Here is a 17,684-nt window from a genome sequence, read left to right as displayed (position 1 = left end):
GGATCCAAGCAAGTCTGTAACGTCCGGGAAAAATTACGCTTGTATTATATTGTATTTATAATAAATTATGTGTGTTATTGTGTCATTTATGTGTAATTAACTATAAAACCCTAATTGCTATGTGTTACGTGCATTCTGTATTGTCCAGGTGTTTTCAGGGTATTTTTCAGATATTTTATTTTACATTTATAACTTTCATATCAAAAGTTATACGACCCGAATCATGATTTTATAGCTGATATTTCAAATAAAATAATGGGCCTTATTTTTCATCAATCGGCTTGTACCATCGCATTATTCTAAACATCTAGGTATTTTACAAATTTTCTCGTTCCGCGAAAAATGATTTTTCCGGGCCCCATTGGGTGTTAAAACTCCCACAAAAATCACATTTTTATTTTTATAAAATTATAGGACTTTTATTTATACCATTTCTTTGTGTTTTTGCATTATTCACAATTTTTCAGAAATTTTGGCATATATATTGTATATATAAAATATTTATAAATTAAATTTTAATCACATGTTTTAATCTGTTCTTTCTGTTTTTATCATCAATTTCAAGTTTTAATTCGTTGTTTTTGATTTTCAATTTCTAGGGTTTATGTTCGAATTAGGGCTTTTTGATTCTAAGGTTATTTTGATGTTTTGATGATTGATATAGCTTTGCTAGATGATTTACAGTCGATTTATGGTGTTTAATTGAACAAACGATTTCTGGATAAGTATATTCGATTATTAGGGTTTATGTTTGATTTTTAAATTATACCTTCGTGATTTTGGTGAATATTTGGTTCTTGAAAGGTTAGGGGTTTGATTGTATGTGTTCTTAGCTTTGATTTGCACTATGGAACGTTGAGTTCCATGTAGAGACGAATGATTTCAATATTTGGCCGGAGTTAATGTCGGTTTTGATCGGAGAAATTGATGGGAGGGTTATTCTGTGATGTTGTTGCCGGAATTAGATTGCCAAAACAATTTAGAACTGATCCTAGCTTAAAAACGAACCAAACGATTCTGTTTTTGGCCTGAAAATGGTTGGTCGGAAGTTACTCCGGTGGCCGGATTCTGGGCAAAATCCGGCGTGTTCTTCACGACCGGGATTTTGACCCGTTTGACCCGTTCAGATTACCCGATTTTGATCTGAATTGTCAGAGTTTGATTTCTGACAAATGTTTCCGGAAATTATTTTATTTTTATTTTATTTTAATTATAAAAATCAGTTTTATTTATTTTATAAATTGATTAATTAATTATTTAATTAATTGATTTATATTATAAATAATTCTGAAATATTTTCTAAAAATCAACAACTACATCACATACAAAAGAGCATTGGCCAAGACTATCAACTCCATTAGGGCAGTAGTTGTGAATGTTGAATATTATTTGCAAAAATGATTGTTGTAAATATTTATGATGATGGTGTGGAGAGATGTCTTCAGGTGTCTCTTTCAAATATCAGAACTCTAAGAGCATCTGAGCTAGATGTAGTTATTGACAAAGTACATGTAGTCGTCACAGAGGACACTCAATTACTTCATGAGCTCAAAAATACACAGATAGCAGCTTTTCCTGAAGCTTATCTATATCCAAATAAATGGGTGGCCTACATCAGTTCAAGAACCAAACAATGCAAACAGCTTATTGTTCCTAAAAACTGTGTCAAATCAAACATGAGGCTGATCATGACTCTTCAGTCTGATCTAAAGTACAAAAGGAACAAGAAGGCTGAGGATGAGGAGATGATAAGAATCCTGGACAGGTATCTACTGAATGCTGATACCATGTTGCCAAATCTACAATTCAATTTAAAAAATGACAAGGATGATGATGAGCAGAAGCATGATGAGCAAGAACCTTCTGGTTCAAATCCAAGTCAATCTTCAAGTGCAACTGGCAGCAATAATAGGAAGCAAGATGAGAAGAAAGTTGAAGACAATAAAATAGGAGAAGAAAAGAGAAGGAAGAAAAGGCAAGATGGCTTGGAACCACAAAAGCAATCCCTTCCCATCTAAATTAACCAAGCTCAAACCTCAAAGCCTAAATACTTGTACAAACAAACTGCTAACACCTTTCTGAAAATACCAATCACCTCAAGCCAAACATTTCTCAAGAAAATCTCAAACCTACCTTCTGTCAAGCCATCAACCAAAATTCACTACAAGTATGTTGGGAGAAAACCTAAGAAAATACAAGTTACTGAGAGGGCCATCTGGAATTGTGATAATCAAAGTGACTTTCTACCTCTAAACTGGTGCATCTCAGATGAAGAATACTTTTAACAATTAGCTGAAGAAATGGTCAGAGTTTGGGTTGTAACACTAAGGGAAGTTAGAATCTAATATCAAGATGGATCCTTCATACTTCTTGGCAGCAACTAAATGGACACTTTTTCACCCAAAATGATCAAAAGAGTGATAAGCTTACTGAAGGATAAGGATACTGCAACTAAAGCATGGAGGTCTATTTTGGCTGAATGGTTGGTAGAAAGGGAAGAAAGAAGAGCAAGAAACAAGGCTGAAAGTGAGGAGAGGAAGAGAAAGTATGATGAGGGATATAAATGTACATTCAAAAATTTGAAGATCTCAAGGCAAAAGGGATGAGAAGAGTCACTAAAGATGGACAATTCCTGAATGTCAAAGCTAGCGGATTCTCAAGGTTTAAGATTGACTTATTAAGGAGTCGTTTGGTTCGGCTAATTCTAGTATCAGGTATGGGTTTCGTCTATTCCAAACCCATACCTGGCGTTTGGCTTACTATTTTTAAAATTTGATACCCATTCCTTATACCCGTCTGGAATCAGATTTGATACCTTAGGGGGGAGGTGGGTTTGAGAGAGGGGTATGAGGTACCAAAATAAATATCATTTTTTTATTACTTATAAAGTTAAATACAATCTTAAAACATATATCTTAAATATCATATTTAATTTTAAATAAGTTATGCTTATTTTTAATTAATACAATAGTAATATTTTATTTTTAATTATTTTAAAAATTAATATTAAAATTTAATTTTTAATTTTTTAATCACTTATATTTAATTATTTTTGTTTGTAAGTTGTATAACAACTTGTTATGGATAAAAAACCAAGGTTATTACTTGCTGTATTTAATACTAAGATTCGGGAGCTCAAGGCCTTCAATGGCTGCTCTCGTACTTCGTGACTCAATCTGCCTTTACGAGATGCCTACGTATCTCTGTGAATTAGAGAATCAAGCCAAAAAAACGTAGTTCTGATTGGTGGGGGTGAGACCCCTTATATAGATGTTGGGAGTCCTTGAATTGGACTTGGTATAGGAGACTTGGTGGGCAAGTCTCATAATTAGAATGGACTTTGGAGTCCTAGATAGTAGGAAACTGATTCCTTATCCTTTTAGGTCCCCTAGAGGCTAATCTCCAAGGATTTATATCCTTATCGGGACTCTTTTCAACATCTGATTTGTCCCTTATTAATTAATTACGAAATTAATTAATAATCAGGGTTTTTGGGCCTTTTTTATTCCATCAGGCCTGATCTGGTCCATCAGGCTTAACCTTTCTGGTCTGAGTATCATATACCTTTTTATTGGGCCTATCAGCCCATTAATTATAAAATCAGGACTTATTTATCCCTATCATTTGCCCCCCAACTTTTGGGAAACATTGATTAGGTTTCGCAGAAGTTATTCGTTCCCTTTCAGGGTTTCGTTTTTGCGTAAAGTGTGGAGCGACCTACACATTTACAATGAATCTTCCTTTTATTCGGAAATTATCTTAATTTCCAGGAATTTTTCCCTAATTTTCTGGGGTTTTCCCTAATTTCTGGATTTTTCCCTTAATTTTTGGGATTTATCCTAATTTTCTGGGATTTTTCCCTAATTTTCTGGGATTTTTCCTTAATTTCTGGATTTTTCCCTAATTTTCTGGGATTTATCCTTAATTTCTGGATTTTTTCCCTAATTTCTGGGATTTTCCCTAATTTTCTGGGATTTTTCCTTAATTTCTGGATTTTTCCCTAATTTTCTGGGATTTATCCTTAATTTCTGGATTTTTTCCCTAATTTCTGGGATTTTCCCTAATTTCTGGATTTTTCCCTTAATTTTTGGGATTTATCCTAATTTTCTGGGATTTTTCCCTAATTTTCTGGGATTTTTCCCTAATTTCTGGATTTTTCCCTAATTTTCTGGGATTTATCCTTAATTTCTGGATTTTTTCCCTAATTTCTGGGATTTATCCTTAATTTCTGGATTTTTTCCCTAATTTCTGGGATTTTCCCTAATTTCTGGATTTTTCCCTTAATTTTTGGAATTTATCCTAATTTTCTGGGATTTTTCCCTAATTTTCTGGGATTTTTCCCTAATTTCTGGATTTTTCCCTAATTTTCTGGGATTTATCCTTAATTTTCTGGGATTTATCCTTAATTTCTGGATTTTTTCCCTAATTTCTGGGATTTATCCTTAATTTCTGGATTTTTTCCCTAATTTCTGGGATTTTCCCTAATTTCTGGATTTTTCCCTTAATTTTTGGAATTTATCCTAATTTTCTGGGATTTTTCCCTAATTTTCTGGGATTTTTCCCTAATTTCTGGATTTTTCCCTAATTTTCTGGGATTTATCCTTAATTTCTGGATTTTTTCCCTAATTTCTGGCTTAAAATCGATCAGAATGCATTCAAAATCGATCAGGATGCAGACAAAATCGATCAGGATGCAGCCAAAATCGATCAGGATCCTGATCGAATTAGCTCAGGATCTTACACTCTGGTCGACAGGATTCCTGATCGATTTCGATCAGGATTCTGACCGAATTGGCCTTCAAAGTGACACCCTGGTCGATTGTTACACGGGCTTAATCGACCAGGATTCCTGATCGATTTCGATCAGGACTCTGATCGAATTAAATGGCTCTCGACCATTCTGATCGAATGGAATATCGATCAGGACTCTCTTCTCTGTCGATCAGGACTCTGATCGATCTTAGGGGATTTCTTCCCTCCTGTTCGAATAAGATATCGATCAGGACTCTCTTCTCTGTCGATCAGGACTCTGATCGATCTTTGGGGATTTCTTCCCTCATGTTCGAATAAGATATCGATCAGGACTCTCTTCTGTGTCGATCAGGACTCTGATCGATCTTAGGGGATTTCTTCCCTCCTGTTCGAATAAGATGTTGATCAGGATCCTCTTTTGCATCGATCAGGACTCTGATCGAACCATATTAAGGTTCTGGTCGATTTTTGACTTTTTAAATTCCACAGGAGCTTCTAGATTGTTCCTGATACTTCTTGTAGATGGGCCTCTAGGTTGGGCCTGGCTAAATGGGCCTAAAAATGCCTCGTATTCCGAGCTTTTCGCCTATATAAGTGTAGTGTGGAGTGAGAACCCTCACTTCACTTCCCACTTCTCATTTTCTCTCACAATTTCCTCTAGAGTTCTCCCTTTGAGAAGGCGATTTCCGGCTACCAAAGCCACCGCAGCTCCACCATTTTCAAGTATTTCTGGGTTTCAAGCCTTCAACCGAAGCATATCAATGGCGGACCGTGACCTGGCTCGTTTGCAGAAGATGAATGTCTCTAAAAGAGGTACAAACATTCAAATTCAATCTCCATATACTTCCCTCATTGATATGATTAACTCGAGAGGTGATGAATATCCTTCTCTATCTGAGTTAGATTCGTATAATCATGGTAACACTTTTCATGAGTTAGATGGTAGGATAGAGTCTATGAACACCTTGTACAGACTTCCACCCCACCTTAGGATCACTCCAGCCGCCCCTGGGGATAGGACTTGTAATTGGGAGGGGGATACCCTGTTCATTTATCGAGGAGCCCTGACCGCAGGTCTTAGGTTCCCATTCCATGAATTTATTCCTCGTTTACTAGCCGATGTACGAATCAACCCTTGCTTCAAATTCTCCCTTTACCTGGGATATGATCAACTTCGAGTCTCCACGGACCTTTAAGTTTTTGACTCTAAGTGTCCCAGCTAGACCAAGGCCAGCAATCAGGGCTTCATACTCTGCCTCATTGTTTGTGGTTGGGAAGTCTAGCTTCATGGCATACTCAATTAAGAATCCATCAGGGCTTTGCAAAACCAACCCTTCTCCACTGGAATTTGTTTTTGATGCTCCATCAAAATAGAGAACCCAATATTCTTTCTCCTTGTCCCCATTGTCGACTCCCTTGTCTTGAGGTATGGTATCTTCCTGCCCCCCGACTTCTTGGTTGGGTATGGTACATTCCACCACGAAGTCAGCTAGTGCCTGGGCTTTTATGGCCGTACGTGGCTTATACTTGAGATCGAACTCTCCCAACTCTATTGCCCACTTAATCAGTCTCCCACTTGCCTTGGGACTGTGAATGATATTTCTCAGTGGCTGATTTGTTAGCACTTCAATTTGGTGAGCTTGAAAATAAGGACGCAGCTTTCTTGAAGCCATTACCAAGGCTAAAGCGAATTTCTCAATGGCTGAATAATTCAACTCAGCACCATGCAAAATTTTGCTGACATAGTATACGGGTTTCTGGACTTTCAGTTCCTCCTTAACCAACACCGCGCTCAAGGCGCTCTCTGAAACAGCCAAGTACAAGAATAAAACTTCACTCAGAACTGGCTTGGCCAACAACGGGGCCTGGCCCATATACTTCTTTAACTCTTCAAATGCCTTCTGATTTTCCTCACTCCATACAAAGTCTTTGATGTTCTTTAGTGACTTGAAAAATGACAAGCACTTGTCTCCTGACTTGGAGATGAATCGTCCTAACGCAGCAACTCTTCCTGTGAGCTTCTGAACATCCTTGACAGTTTTGGGGGGTTCCATATCCAGGATTGCCTTTATTTTATCGGGATTTGCCTCAATTCCCCTTTTCGAGACCATCAATCCCAAGAATTTTCCAGATCCTACTCCGAAAGCACACTTCGTCGGATTCAACATCATCTTGTGGTACCTCAGGACCTCAAAAGCTTCCCTTAAATGCGCTATATGATCAGTCTTTACTAGACTCTTGACTAACATGTCATCAACATAGACTTCCATAGTTTTACCAATAAGATCCTTAAAAATTCTATTCACCAACCTTTGATAGGTGGCTCCTGCATTCTTGAGACCAAACGCCATAACAAGATAACAATAAACACCAAAGTCAGTGATAAATGATACCTTTGGAATGTCATCCTTATGCATTTTGATCTGGTTGTATCCGCTAAACCCATCCATGAAACTCAGCATCTCATGTCCAGCGGTGGCATCAATCAAAGTATCAATTCTAGGCAGCGGAAAACAGTCTTTGGGGCATGCATCATTCAGATCGGTGAAGTCTATACACATCCTCCACTTTCCATTAGCCTTCTTCACCATTACAGGGTTTGCTAACCACTCCGGAAATTGAATCTCCTCAATGAAACTAGCCTCTAAGAGCTTTTCCACTTCCTGCTTTATAGCCTCTTGTCTTTCCGGGGCAAAATTTCTTTTCTTTTGTTTCACTGTCTTCCGGTTTGGATCTACGTTTAGCTTGTGAGTAATTAACTCCGGGTCTATGCCTGGCATATCAGCTGCTGACCATGCAAACACATCACTATTTTCTTGCAAAAATTTCACTAACTTTCCTCTAAGGGGCTCCTCTAATGTGGCTCCAATGAAAGTCGTCCTCTCAGGATTCTCGGGGTCTAAAGGAACCGAGACCAATTCTTCTGCTGGCCTTCCCCTATTCTCATCATTTTCTCGAACATCCATATCTTCAATAGGAAGAACCTTCCCCCCGACTCCATCTGCCCTCAAAGAGGCCACATAACAGTTTCTAGCCATTTTTTGATCTCCTCTTTCTTCTCCAACCCCGTTTCGGGTGGGAAACTTCATGACTGAATGGTAGGAAGAGGGGACTGCCTTGAAGGCATGTATCCCTGTTCTCCCCATGATAGCATTATAAGTTGAACTAGCCTTTACTACCACGAAATCCAGCATCTGCGTTGCTTGCCTCGGCTCCGTACCTATGGTGGTTGGCAATTTGATTATCCCTTCCACAGGACATTCTACTCCAGCAAATCCATATATCGGCATGTCGGTTGGTGTTAACTGGGAGTCGTTATACCCCATCCTTAGAAAGGTGTCGTGGAGCAAGATATCCACAGAAGCACCATTATCCACAAGGACCCTCTTAACCGGGCTATTTCCTATTATTGGTGTTATGACCAGCGGGTCGTCATGGGGAAACTTCACACCCTCTAGGTCGGAATCATCAAAAGCCAATGTTACTTCTGTCCTGGCCCTCTTCGGGGCTTCTCCAACAATATGCATAACCTCTCTAGTATATGCCTTTCTGGAATTTTTGGACAATCCAGCAGCAGTTGGACCTCCAAAGATCGTGTTTATCACAGGCCCTCGAGGTCTCGGCCCTCCATAAATGGTGTTTATAACTGGTCCTCTAGGCTGGGGGTTTCGCCCCTGATCGTCTTGGTCCCTCCTACGATCTTCAAAGTTCTTCCTTCCATTATTATTTCTGTCCCCTCCATCTCCAGTATACTTATTCAATCTTCCTTTTCGAATCAAAAACTCAATTTCATCTTTCAATTGCCTACACTCATCGGTGTCATGGCCAACATCTTTGTGAAACCTGCAATACTTGCCCCTATCTAGCTTGGTGGGATCAGCCTTCAAGGGCTTAGGCCAGCGAATATCTCTGTCTTTCTCAATCTCCATCAAAATCTGACTTCTGGGAGCATTCAGCTTAGCGTATTCAGTGAACTTTTGCCCAGGTCCTCCCTTCTTGGGGGTTGAATCAGGGTTTTGTTCGGTTCTAGGATATTTGTCCTTAGCGATATACTCCAAATCAGTTTTTCGTTTCTTGCCTCCAGTGGGCTCATTACTTACTACGGTCTTCCTCATACTTTCTTCAACCTTGATATACTTCCCTGCCCTCTCTTGGAGCTGCAACATGCTCTCAGGGGGTCGTTTGGCCAAAGACATCTTGAAAAACTCATCCCTAGTTCCTTGTTGCAATGCTATCATGGCTACCTTATCATCAAGATCTGGGACTTTTAAAGCCTCCTTTGTAAAACGATTCAGGTAATCTCTTAAGGATTCCTTAGCTCCCTGCACAAGACTCATAAGAGATGCTGAACTTTTCTCATGGACTCTTCCACTGATGAATTGCTTAATAAAAGCCTGACTTAGTTCTCTGAATGATCCAATAGAATTTGGGGGTAGGCGACTGTACCATCTTTGAGCCATACCCGACAGGGTTTGAGGGAAGGCCCGACATTTTATAGCATCATTCACGGGTTGCAGCAGCAGTGCATTAGAGAATGTCCTAACATGATTAGCGGGGTCTCCCGTGCCATCATAGGCTTTGATAGTGGGCATCTTGAATTTCCTTGAGATATGGGCATTCATTATCTCTTCTGTGAAGGGTGGAGTTGGATCATCAGGATCTCCAAGGGGAAGGAGATTGCTTGGATCAGTTCTTGGGACAGCAGCCCTTCTTCTTACCGGACCATCCAGGTCTATGATAGGAGGAGGATTTCTCCCCCTAGGAGGCATGTGGGGTCTGGTGGCTTGGTGAGCTTCCAAATCACGCCTCAGCCTTTGGATTTCAGCCTCATGAGCCCTGATCTTTTCCTGCACTTCTTGGGGATTCGCCCCTGGGGTGCTTTGGGGGCGTTGCCTTCCATCGGCCATTGGCTCTTTTCCAGGACGCCTCCTTCTCGGGGCCACTTCATCATCCGAAGATTCGGAGTCTCTCTCAGTGTATGGACCAGAAAATTCCCGATCCTCAGGGATAGGATCCAAACCTCGTATATAGGGGGGCGACCGCCCTCGTGCTTCGCTTCGCCCAGCATATCCGCTTCCTCCAACCTCAGGGTGAAGGGGCATCCCATAAGGGGGGTTAGTAGTAACAATAGTTGAATATTCATACCCGACGGGTCGAGAATTCACAGGTATATGTATTTGTTGAACTTGAGGATTCGTACCTTGAATCGGGGGAGTTGTCCCTTGTAGCTGGGGTTGAGTTGCCCCTGTCTAGGCTTCCTCCTGAGTAGATGCATAAGTTGAATGGGGAGGAACCTCCACGGTTGATGAAATCACCTGGGTTTTCCCTGATGGTGTTCCCTCCTCCAGAGTGCTGGTTGTTCTCCGTGTTCTCGCCATGGTTGTTGTTCCGTTGTTCCCACAGACGGCGCCAAATGTTATGGATAAAAAACCAAGGTTATTACTTGTTGTATTTAATACTAAGATTCGGGAGCTCAAGGCCTTTAATGGCTGCTCTCGTACTTCGTGACTCAATCTGCCTTTACGAGATGCCTACGTATCTCTGTGAATTAGAGAATCAAGCCAAAAAAACGTAGTTCTGATTGGTGGGGGTGAGACCCCTTATATAGATGTTGGGAGTCCTTGAATTGGACTTGGTATAGGAGACTTGGTGGGCAAGTCTCATAATTAGAATGGACTTTGGAGTCCTAGATAGTAGGAAACTGATTCCTTATCCTTTTAGGTCCCCTTGAGGCTAATCTCCAAGGATTTATATCCTTATCGGGACTCTTTTCAACATCTGATTTGTCCCTTATTAATTAATTATGAAATTAATTAATAATCAGGGTTTTTGGGCCTTTTTTATTCCATCAGGCCTGATCTGGTCCATCAGGCTTAACCTTTCTGGTCTGAGTATCATATACCTTTTTATTGGGCCTATCAGCCCATTAATTATAAAATCAGGACTTATTTATCCCTATCACAACTTAAATTCGACATATGCAATATATAAAAGTTTAATTCAATCAATAAATCAAAAATATTTAAATGAAACATATTTCATTCCAGTACCGAACCAAACACATGATATCAGGAATGATTCCTTAACCCCATACCGGCCTAACCCGATTACTTATTCCAAACTCATACTGTCTTCCGAACCAAACGACCCTTAAGTGGATACTCATTACATGACAAACACAAACTTGTAGGAGCTTTAAGGGGGACACCAATTATAGAGGAATTGGAAAATCTTGTAAACTTAAAGGACCTCATTAGAGAAGAAACAGGAGATGAGACATTTGTCTGATATATCCATTTGTCAAACTTAAGAAATCACCTACGGTATAAATGATGTATTTCTGTCAATTCGTATGTAAAATTTATTTTTCCATAGTATCTTAGGGTTAGTCTTGTTAATAGGCATGAATTTGTGATAAACAATCTTCTCACAAATTGGGGGAGATTGTTGTGCAAGACATGCCTGTAATTTAACAAGACTAAGTCAAAATTGACAGCCCTGAGTAAGTTGTATGATAATCTATGTTTGCATTTTGTATTGTATCACTTAAGTCTATAAAAGTGAAAATAGATTAGACTAGAGTATTTTTTTGTAAACAGTCTCAAGCCTAAGAATAAGCTCTGGAAGAAGATCATGAAAATCATGCTTCAGAGACAATGTGAAGAAGCTTGGAGTTGAATAAATCTGTTTCGGGAAAAACATTCTAAGTCAAGAAATCTACAAGTCACAGATTAAGTCTTATAGAGAAGTCATTCGTGAACTTCAGAATGACTTATCGAAAAGTCAAGAAACAGTTTGTAGAGAACTCTCAGAGATATCGACAAGCCAAAATGAAGATATGAAGATATCGATAAGTCATTTATGTACTAAAGATTTCAAAGATATCGATAAGCCAAAATGAAAACATGAAGATTAGAGATATCGATAAGTTAATTATACATGCAAAGACATGGAGACCTCGACAAGCCAAGTTCATTCGAGAACTCAAAGATTTCGATAAGTCAAGATCATACTCAAGAACTCAGAGATCTCGACAAGTCAATTTCACATTCGAGAACTCAGAGACCTCGATAAGTCACAACAACTATAGAGTAATTAGAGATCTCAATAAGCCATTATACTTATCGAGATGTCAAGTTCTCTATATAACAAACTGGAGATCTCGATGTAGAACTCAAGTACAGAATGCAGATCAGTTAAATATCCAAGATTATCAATCAACAAACAAATCAATCATTGATTTGAAAAGTCTACAAAAGCAGCTTGAAGAGTACAAGATCAAAGGCCAAGATTCACTAACAAAATAAAGTCACAGACATGCATGATTTGCAAAGATACACTAAGCCAGAAATAGAAAGTTTTAGTTAATTTAAAGTAGGGTTTAGTACATGCTATTATATGTTGTGTAAAACCAGTGTTTACTGTTCTATAAAGTAAACATTGGATGCTTTATTGTATGAGTAACAAAATAGATCTAGAAAATCTTGTAACTCTCAAGAGAGAAGCTGAGTTCTTAACATACCAAGAACCTAGAAATTTGTAGAAAAATAATAGCTTGATTTTTATATAAAATTAAGTAAGTTTTGAAATACTATGTGCAATGTCTTAAGTTCAGTTAACATAATATTGTTACATTTCTTATATGCTTTGTTCATCTAGTTTAAGATAATCAAAAAGCCATTAAAATTGTCCAAAACACATTCACCCCCCCTTCTGTGTTGTATTCATTACCCAAGAATGACTTTATTTATGTCTAGGATATTAGAATTTTATGGAAAACTAGAAACTTATTCTGTTATGAATTAAATTTAGAGTTTTAGCTGAATATTAAAGTATAATTATTGTCTGAAAAGTCGGGGTATTACATACCCTTATTTCTTCTATGTCTGATTGAAGTATTGAAGGGTTTGATCACTACAATCAGATTTTTTTGTTTAGCATTCTACATGATATTATATATCTTGCAAATCATGCTTTAAATTGTTGACAAAATTCTATAGCCCTGCGAGCTAAGATGGGTTCTAAACTCGCTGAAAGTTTAATAGGCTTAATACTCCAAATTATTATAGGTCGATGTTGAATCTTGAAGGTAGCAATAACTTCCATAAACAATCATCCAGCCTGATATAATGTATCTTGCAAATCATGCTCTAAGCGGCCGTTCCAAAAGATGGAGTTCATGTCTGCAATTCTTGTGGTTCTTCAACTGTGATTTTGCTAAATGCTGTTATGGAGCGCTTGCTGGATGTCTCAGAAAAAACTGATTAACAAGATGCATTATGGAGATACTTCTGTTCCAGTTGAGCTCCAACCTCTGTTCGGTGAGGTTGTGTTCAAGCTAAGTGAACACTGATATGCCATGATCAATTGATGGTGCAAAAGAGAACAATAAGATTTAGAACAGAGAAAAGATAGAGGAGAAAGCTGCTTTCATTCTATGAAAAGAGTAGTCTCTGATCATGTCTCAATCATTACAGCCTTAACCTTAAAAGGTCCAAATAAACATTAAATAACAAAATGCATAAAAACAGCTCATTAGTCTAACAAACTTTGTCTCATATGTGAGTCATACGCTCCATCTGGGAAATGCCATAATAGCCCTTCTATACGCCCCCTCAAGCTGGATAGTGAGGTGTGTCCGAAGTACCCAGCTTGTCGAGTAAGTACTGATGCTGCTGAATGTTAGGGCGAAATCACGCGCTAATATTCACGCAAGTATACGCGTTCGCAAGTAATATAGAATATTTTCTAGTTCATTCCCACAGAGACTCAGACTAATTATGTTCAATTAAACTCACTCACCAATGTATGATTACTTCTCAATGTTAAGACAATAACACTTAGATTTGATTAACTAATTATTAACTACAATTAACTACTAGAATTAATCACTTAATTAACACTTCAAATTAACAATATTTAAAACACTCATGAGATCACAACTTCATTACTACTTCCTTCAATAGTCATTGTTATTATCCTTAGTATGCAACAGTGATGATATTAATCGAATAACACGAAACTAATAAAAGCCAACTTTCATTGTACCAATACCATTCTACCAAACATCCACAATTAAGATAGAAGTTGAATAGGCATCAATTATATTGAGTCCATATATGTCTACAGAAATTGACAACATAATGATTTAAGAACAAGTTATTCCTTTTGATTACACAGGGCGAATAAACGGTTAGAGTTACCCACTAATCATGCAGACTCGTACATGAACCTATACTAGCATGGCAAGTTCTAAATCTCAAGATCCACCGTCACTTCACAAGAGATTAACACCCTATCTTATATGTTCGCGACGCACATAAGACGAATACGCACAACCAATACTAGTTATCATACAATCACCATACACTAAGGTATTAAACAACTAACTAAAGAATTCCATAGCAAATCCGTTACGACCCCATGATCACGATTAGCCCATGTTAGCACTTATCGTCATCATGGGTTCATATGAAAACATGATAAATAAACACAAAAGAGTAATAACTAAACTAATTATATTAAACCAGAGTACGTCACAAGAGTAAATAGGTTCAAAGCAAAAAAAACTAGCATCCAACGTTACAAAGAAATAAAGAATCACAAGAAAATATGCTTCATCTTCGTTGCGGTGTGCTAAAACGGTCTTCTTCCTTATCTCATTCGCTCCTTGATTAATACAATGATCCAACACACGTGAAACGTCTCTAAAATCTACTTATATAGGAATCCCATAAAACTCAGATTACTCAGAAGTTGGAAGCCAAACAGAAATAGGAGTCTAAAATAATAAATCTAATTTTCCCGTCCCTGCGCGGCCGCTCAGCATAGCTGAGCGGGCGCTCAGACCCCTACTGGAATGTTAGATATATTTGATAATGTCATGGCTAATATAATTTATGTTTAGATTTCAGATCTTACTTAACAGGACAAATCAGTACTTAACTGTTGATCAATACTTATACTGGAAGTCAGGACTTAAGGATATCAGTACTTATATTATCAGGAGATAATCATCAGAAGTTAGATATCAGAACTTAAGTGCTGAAGGATGATCAGATAAGGACAGTAGCTGATTAAAGGAAAGAAGATCGAGATAAACATAAGAAGAGATATGCATGAAGAAGGAGTTCCGTGAAGAATGGAATACTTGGAAGAAAAGATATCTGATTGATATATTTTAGGAAGCAGAATTATATTCCATATCAATTAGCGATTATCTTGTAACTGTGTAGTATATAAACACAGACATAGGGTTTAAACTATAAGTGTTATCATATTTGAGAAGATTATTCATTGTAACCCTAGCAGCTCTCGTGATATTTGTTCATCACTGAGAGGTAACAGTTCCATACTGTAACAGAGTTTATTATTTCAATAAAGTTTGTTTTCTGTTACTTAATATATTAAAGTTCGATTTGATTGTATTATACACTGTATTCACCCCCTCTACAGTGTGTGTGACCTAACAAGTGGTATCAGAGCTAATCTGTTAACACACATACAGTTAAAGATTCAAACACAATCATGTCTGACACAGAAACTCCAACTAAGCCTACCAAAACTGAAGAACCTCCAAAGACACAAATTCAAAGTCGGTATGAGACTATCAGAGTTCCCATACTGAGACCATCTGAATATCCCATATGGAAGGTAAGGATGACCATGTTCCTGGAAGCAACAGATCCATAATACCTTGATAGAATCAAGGAAGGGCCTCACAAACCAACCAAGCTCGCAGTTGCAGTTGCAGGTGAAGTAGAAATAAATAATATTTTCCTATTTTGACAATACTCATGGGTTGTTCCGCGTTTTGGTATCAGAGCCTTGTTGTTTATTTGATTCTTTAGTATCAAGGGTTGATTATATCCTGGAGGGAGTAAGTCATAGCGAAGTACCGTTAGGCAGGTGGCCGTTGAGGGAAGCAGGTGCATCCTTGGAGTAATCAACATCAGGAAAACTACAGAATTGAATAAATTCTCGGATCATATCTCACAAAGAACTCAGGTATGTCAAAATCAGGTATTATATTATTGAACCCTACTGCAAATACAAATGCTTAGAACTCTGTATTTTTAATAAGTGTTAAATCTTTTTAAATCTTCTCATTTTATGAGTAGCAATAACCATCCGTGGTTAGTAAATATATCTGGTAGTGCCATGATTTCCATGAATAACTATCAATATTTAGAACACCTTTTACAGGTTTCTAAAAAGATTGTCCGTGAAAAAGACAATAGAAATATTAGATCTCTTATCTGGGATCTAGAAGAATTTAAAACTGAACAAGTTCAATTCTATAATAGATATTCTATGCAAATAGAAACAGAGATATCTTCTCTTAAAAGAATTCTCAGTTATGATCTTATTAAGAGTTCATAAATGAGTTTGTTAACAGAAAAATATCCTGAGGAAACTCAAGATGAAAATAATTTGGAAATCGAGTTTTCAGAAAATGAAAAAGGTTTTCAAGCAAGCTTTTTGGTAAAGCAAGAAATTCTTTCTAAAATCAAAAGAAGCAAACTCGATTTAAGAAAAGAGAAAATATTTAACATTCCTATGTTAAATTATTTTAAAAGAAAAAACAATATCTTTTACTATATCTCTACCAAAGAAATGCATGTAGATATAAAAGATACTACAGGTTTAGTTTATCTGCCTTTAATCACTAAGGAAGAGATAACCAAAAATTTGTTGAAAATAGACTCTAAGACAAGATCTACTATCAGTGTAGTTCACTTAGGTGCTATAAAAATTTTGCTTAAAGCAGAATTTCAAGAAGGAATAGATTCTCCTATTAAAATGGCTTTAATAGATAATAGAATCAATGACCGAAAAGACTGTATTTTAGGTGCTGCTAGAGGTAATTTAGCATACCAAAAATTCATGTTTACTGTCTATCCTAAATTTGGTTTTAGCTTAGAAACTAAAAATCTTGATCAGATATTATCTTTCGTACATGACTTTGAGAGACATAATCTGATGAATGCAGGTGATAAAGTATTTAGCTTAACTTATGTTGTTGCTTATGCTTTAACCAATAGTCATCATAGCATTGACTATAAGAAAAATGAATATATCGAATTAGATGATGTATTCTCAGAAATAGGATCTGTAGAAGAAAAGCAATTTTCAGATATCAGTCCTTTAGATAATTCTTGGGCAATTGATATTGCAAAGAATAAACCAATTCTAGGACAAAAACCTAGAATGAGTTTTAGAGGAAGAACCTTAGAGGTTGGTGAATCCTCTAATACCTCTAATAAAGAATTACTTCATAGCATGTCCCGAAGAGTTGATGACTTATGTCAGAAACTGGATCATCTATAGTCGTTCTAAATACTAATATGCACCCGCATATTTATAAAAAAGGAAAAATTCTAGAGTTTAAGAAATTAAATGAAGGAATAGACCTTGAACCAAGGAAGTACGTCTTCAGTGGTGTTGTAGGAAGTAATAGCCTTAACACTATTGTGTCTTCAACGAATAATCTTAACCAGATTACAGGAAGATGTTTACTAGGAATCTACAACTTACTGTCCTACTTCGGACTAAGTAAAGATCCCAGTGAAAAATTTTCAAAATCACCTAGTATCTTCAACAGATATTCTACTTCTTTGAAAGGGGGGAGTAATGTGGAAATAGAAATTCTGAGAGACATAAAAAAGCTCTTAGTAAAACAGAACGCTAATATTGAAAAATTAGAAGTTCAGTTGTCACAGCTTAGAAACACTAAAGTATGTGATAATGAAGCTACTGACTTCAAGTTCAATAAAATCATAGAATACCTTAAGAAAATCTTAGGATGAGCATTAAGGAATTACTAGAAGATTTCGATAGAAATATTAAGCCACAAATAGGAGAAATCCTTAGGTTGCTTAAAATTCAGCATGCTAACCATGTTACAGATAACATTGAGGCAGCAGCAGCAA

At 37.2% G+C, this 17,684-nt stretch overlaps 1 protein-coding gene across 1 annotated transcript; it reads left to right on the top strand.

Moving 5' to 3' along the window:
* Positions 1–16,554: 16,554 nt before the first annotated feature.
* On the top strand, positions 16,555–17,082 carry LOC141690480 (uncharacterized). Its single transcript, XM_074495274.1, has one exon. It carries the CDS (start codon positions 16,555–16,557, stop codon positions 17,080–17,082), a length of 528 nt encoding a protein of 175 aa, XP_074351375.1.
* The last annotated feature ends 602 nt before the right edge of the window (positions 17,083–17,684 follow it).

Source organism: Apium graveolens, chromosome 10 (genome assembly GCF_009905375.1).
Source record: "Apium graveolens cultivar Ventura chromosome 10, ASM990537v1, whole genome shotgun sequence".
Taxonomy (NCBI): domain Eukaryota; kingdom Viridiplantae; phylum Streptophyta; class Magnoliopsida; order Apiales; family Apiaceae; genus Apium; species Apium graveolens.
Note: the sequence above shows the minus strand (reverse complement) of the source record. Positions and strands in the feature narration are given on the sequence as shown.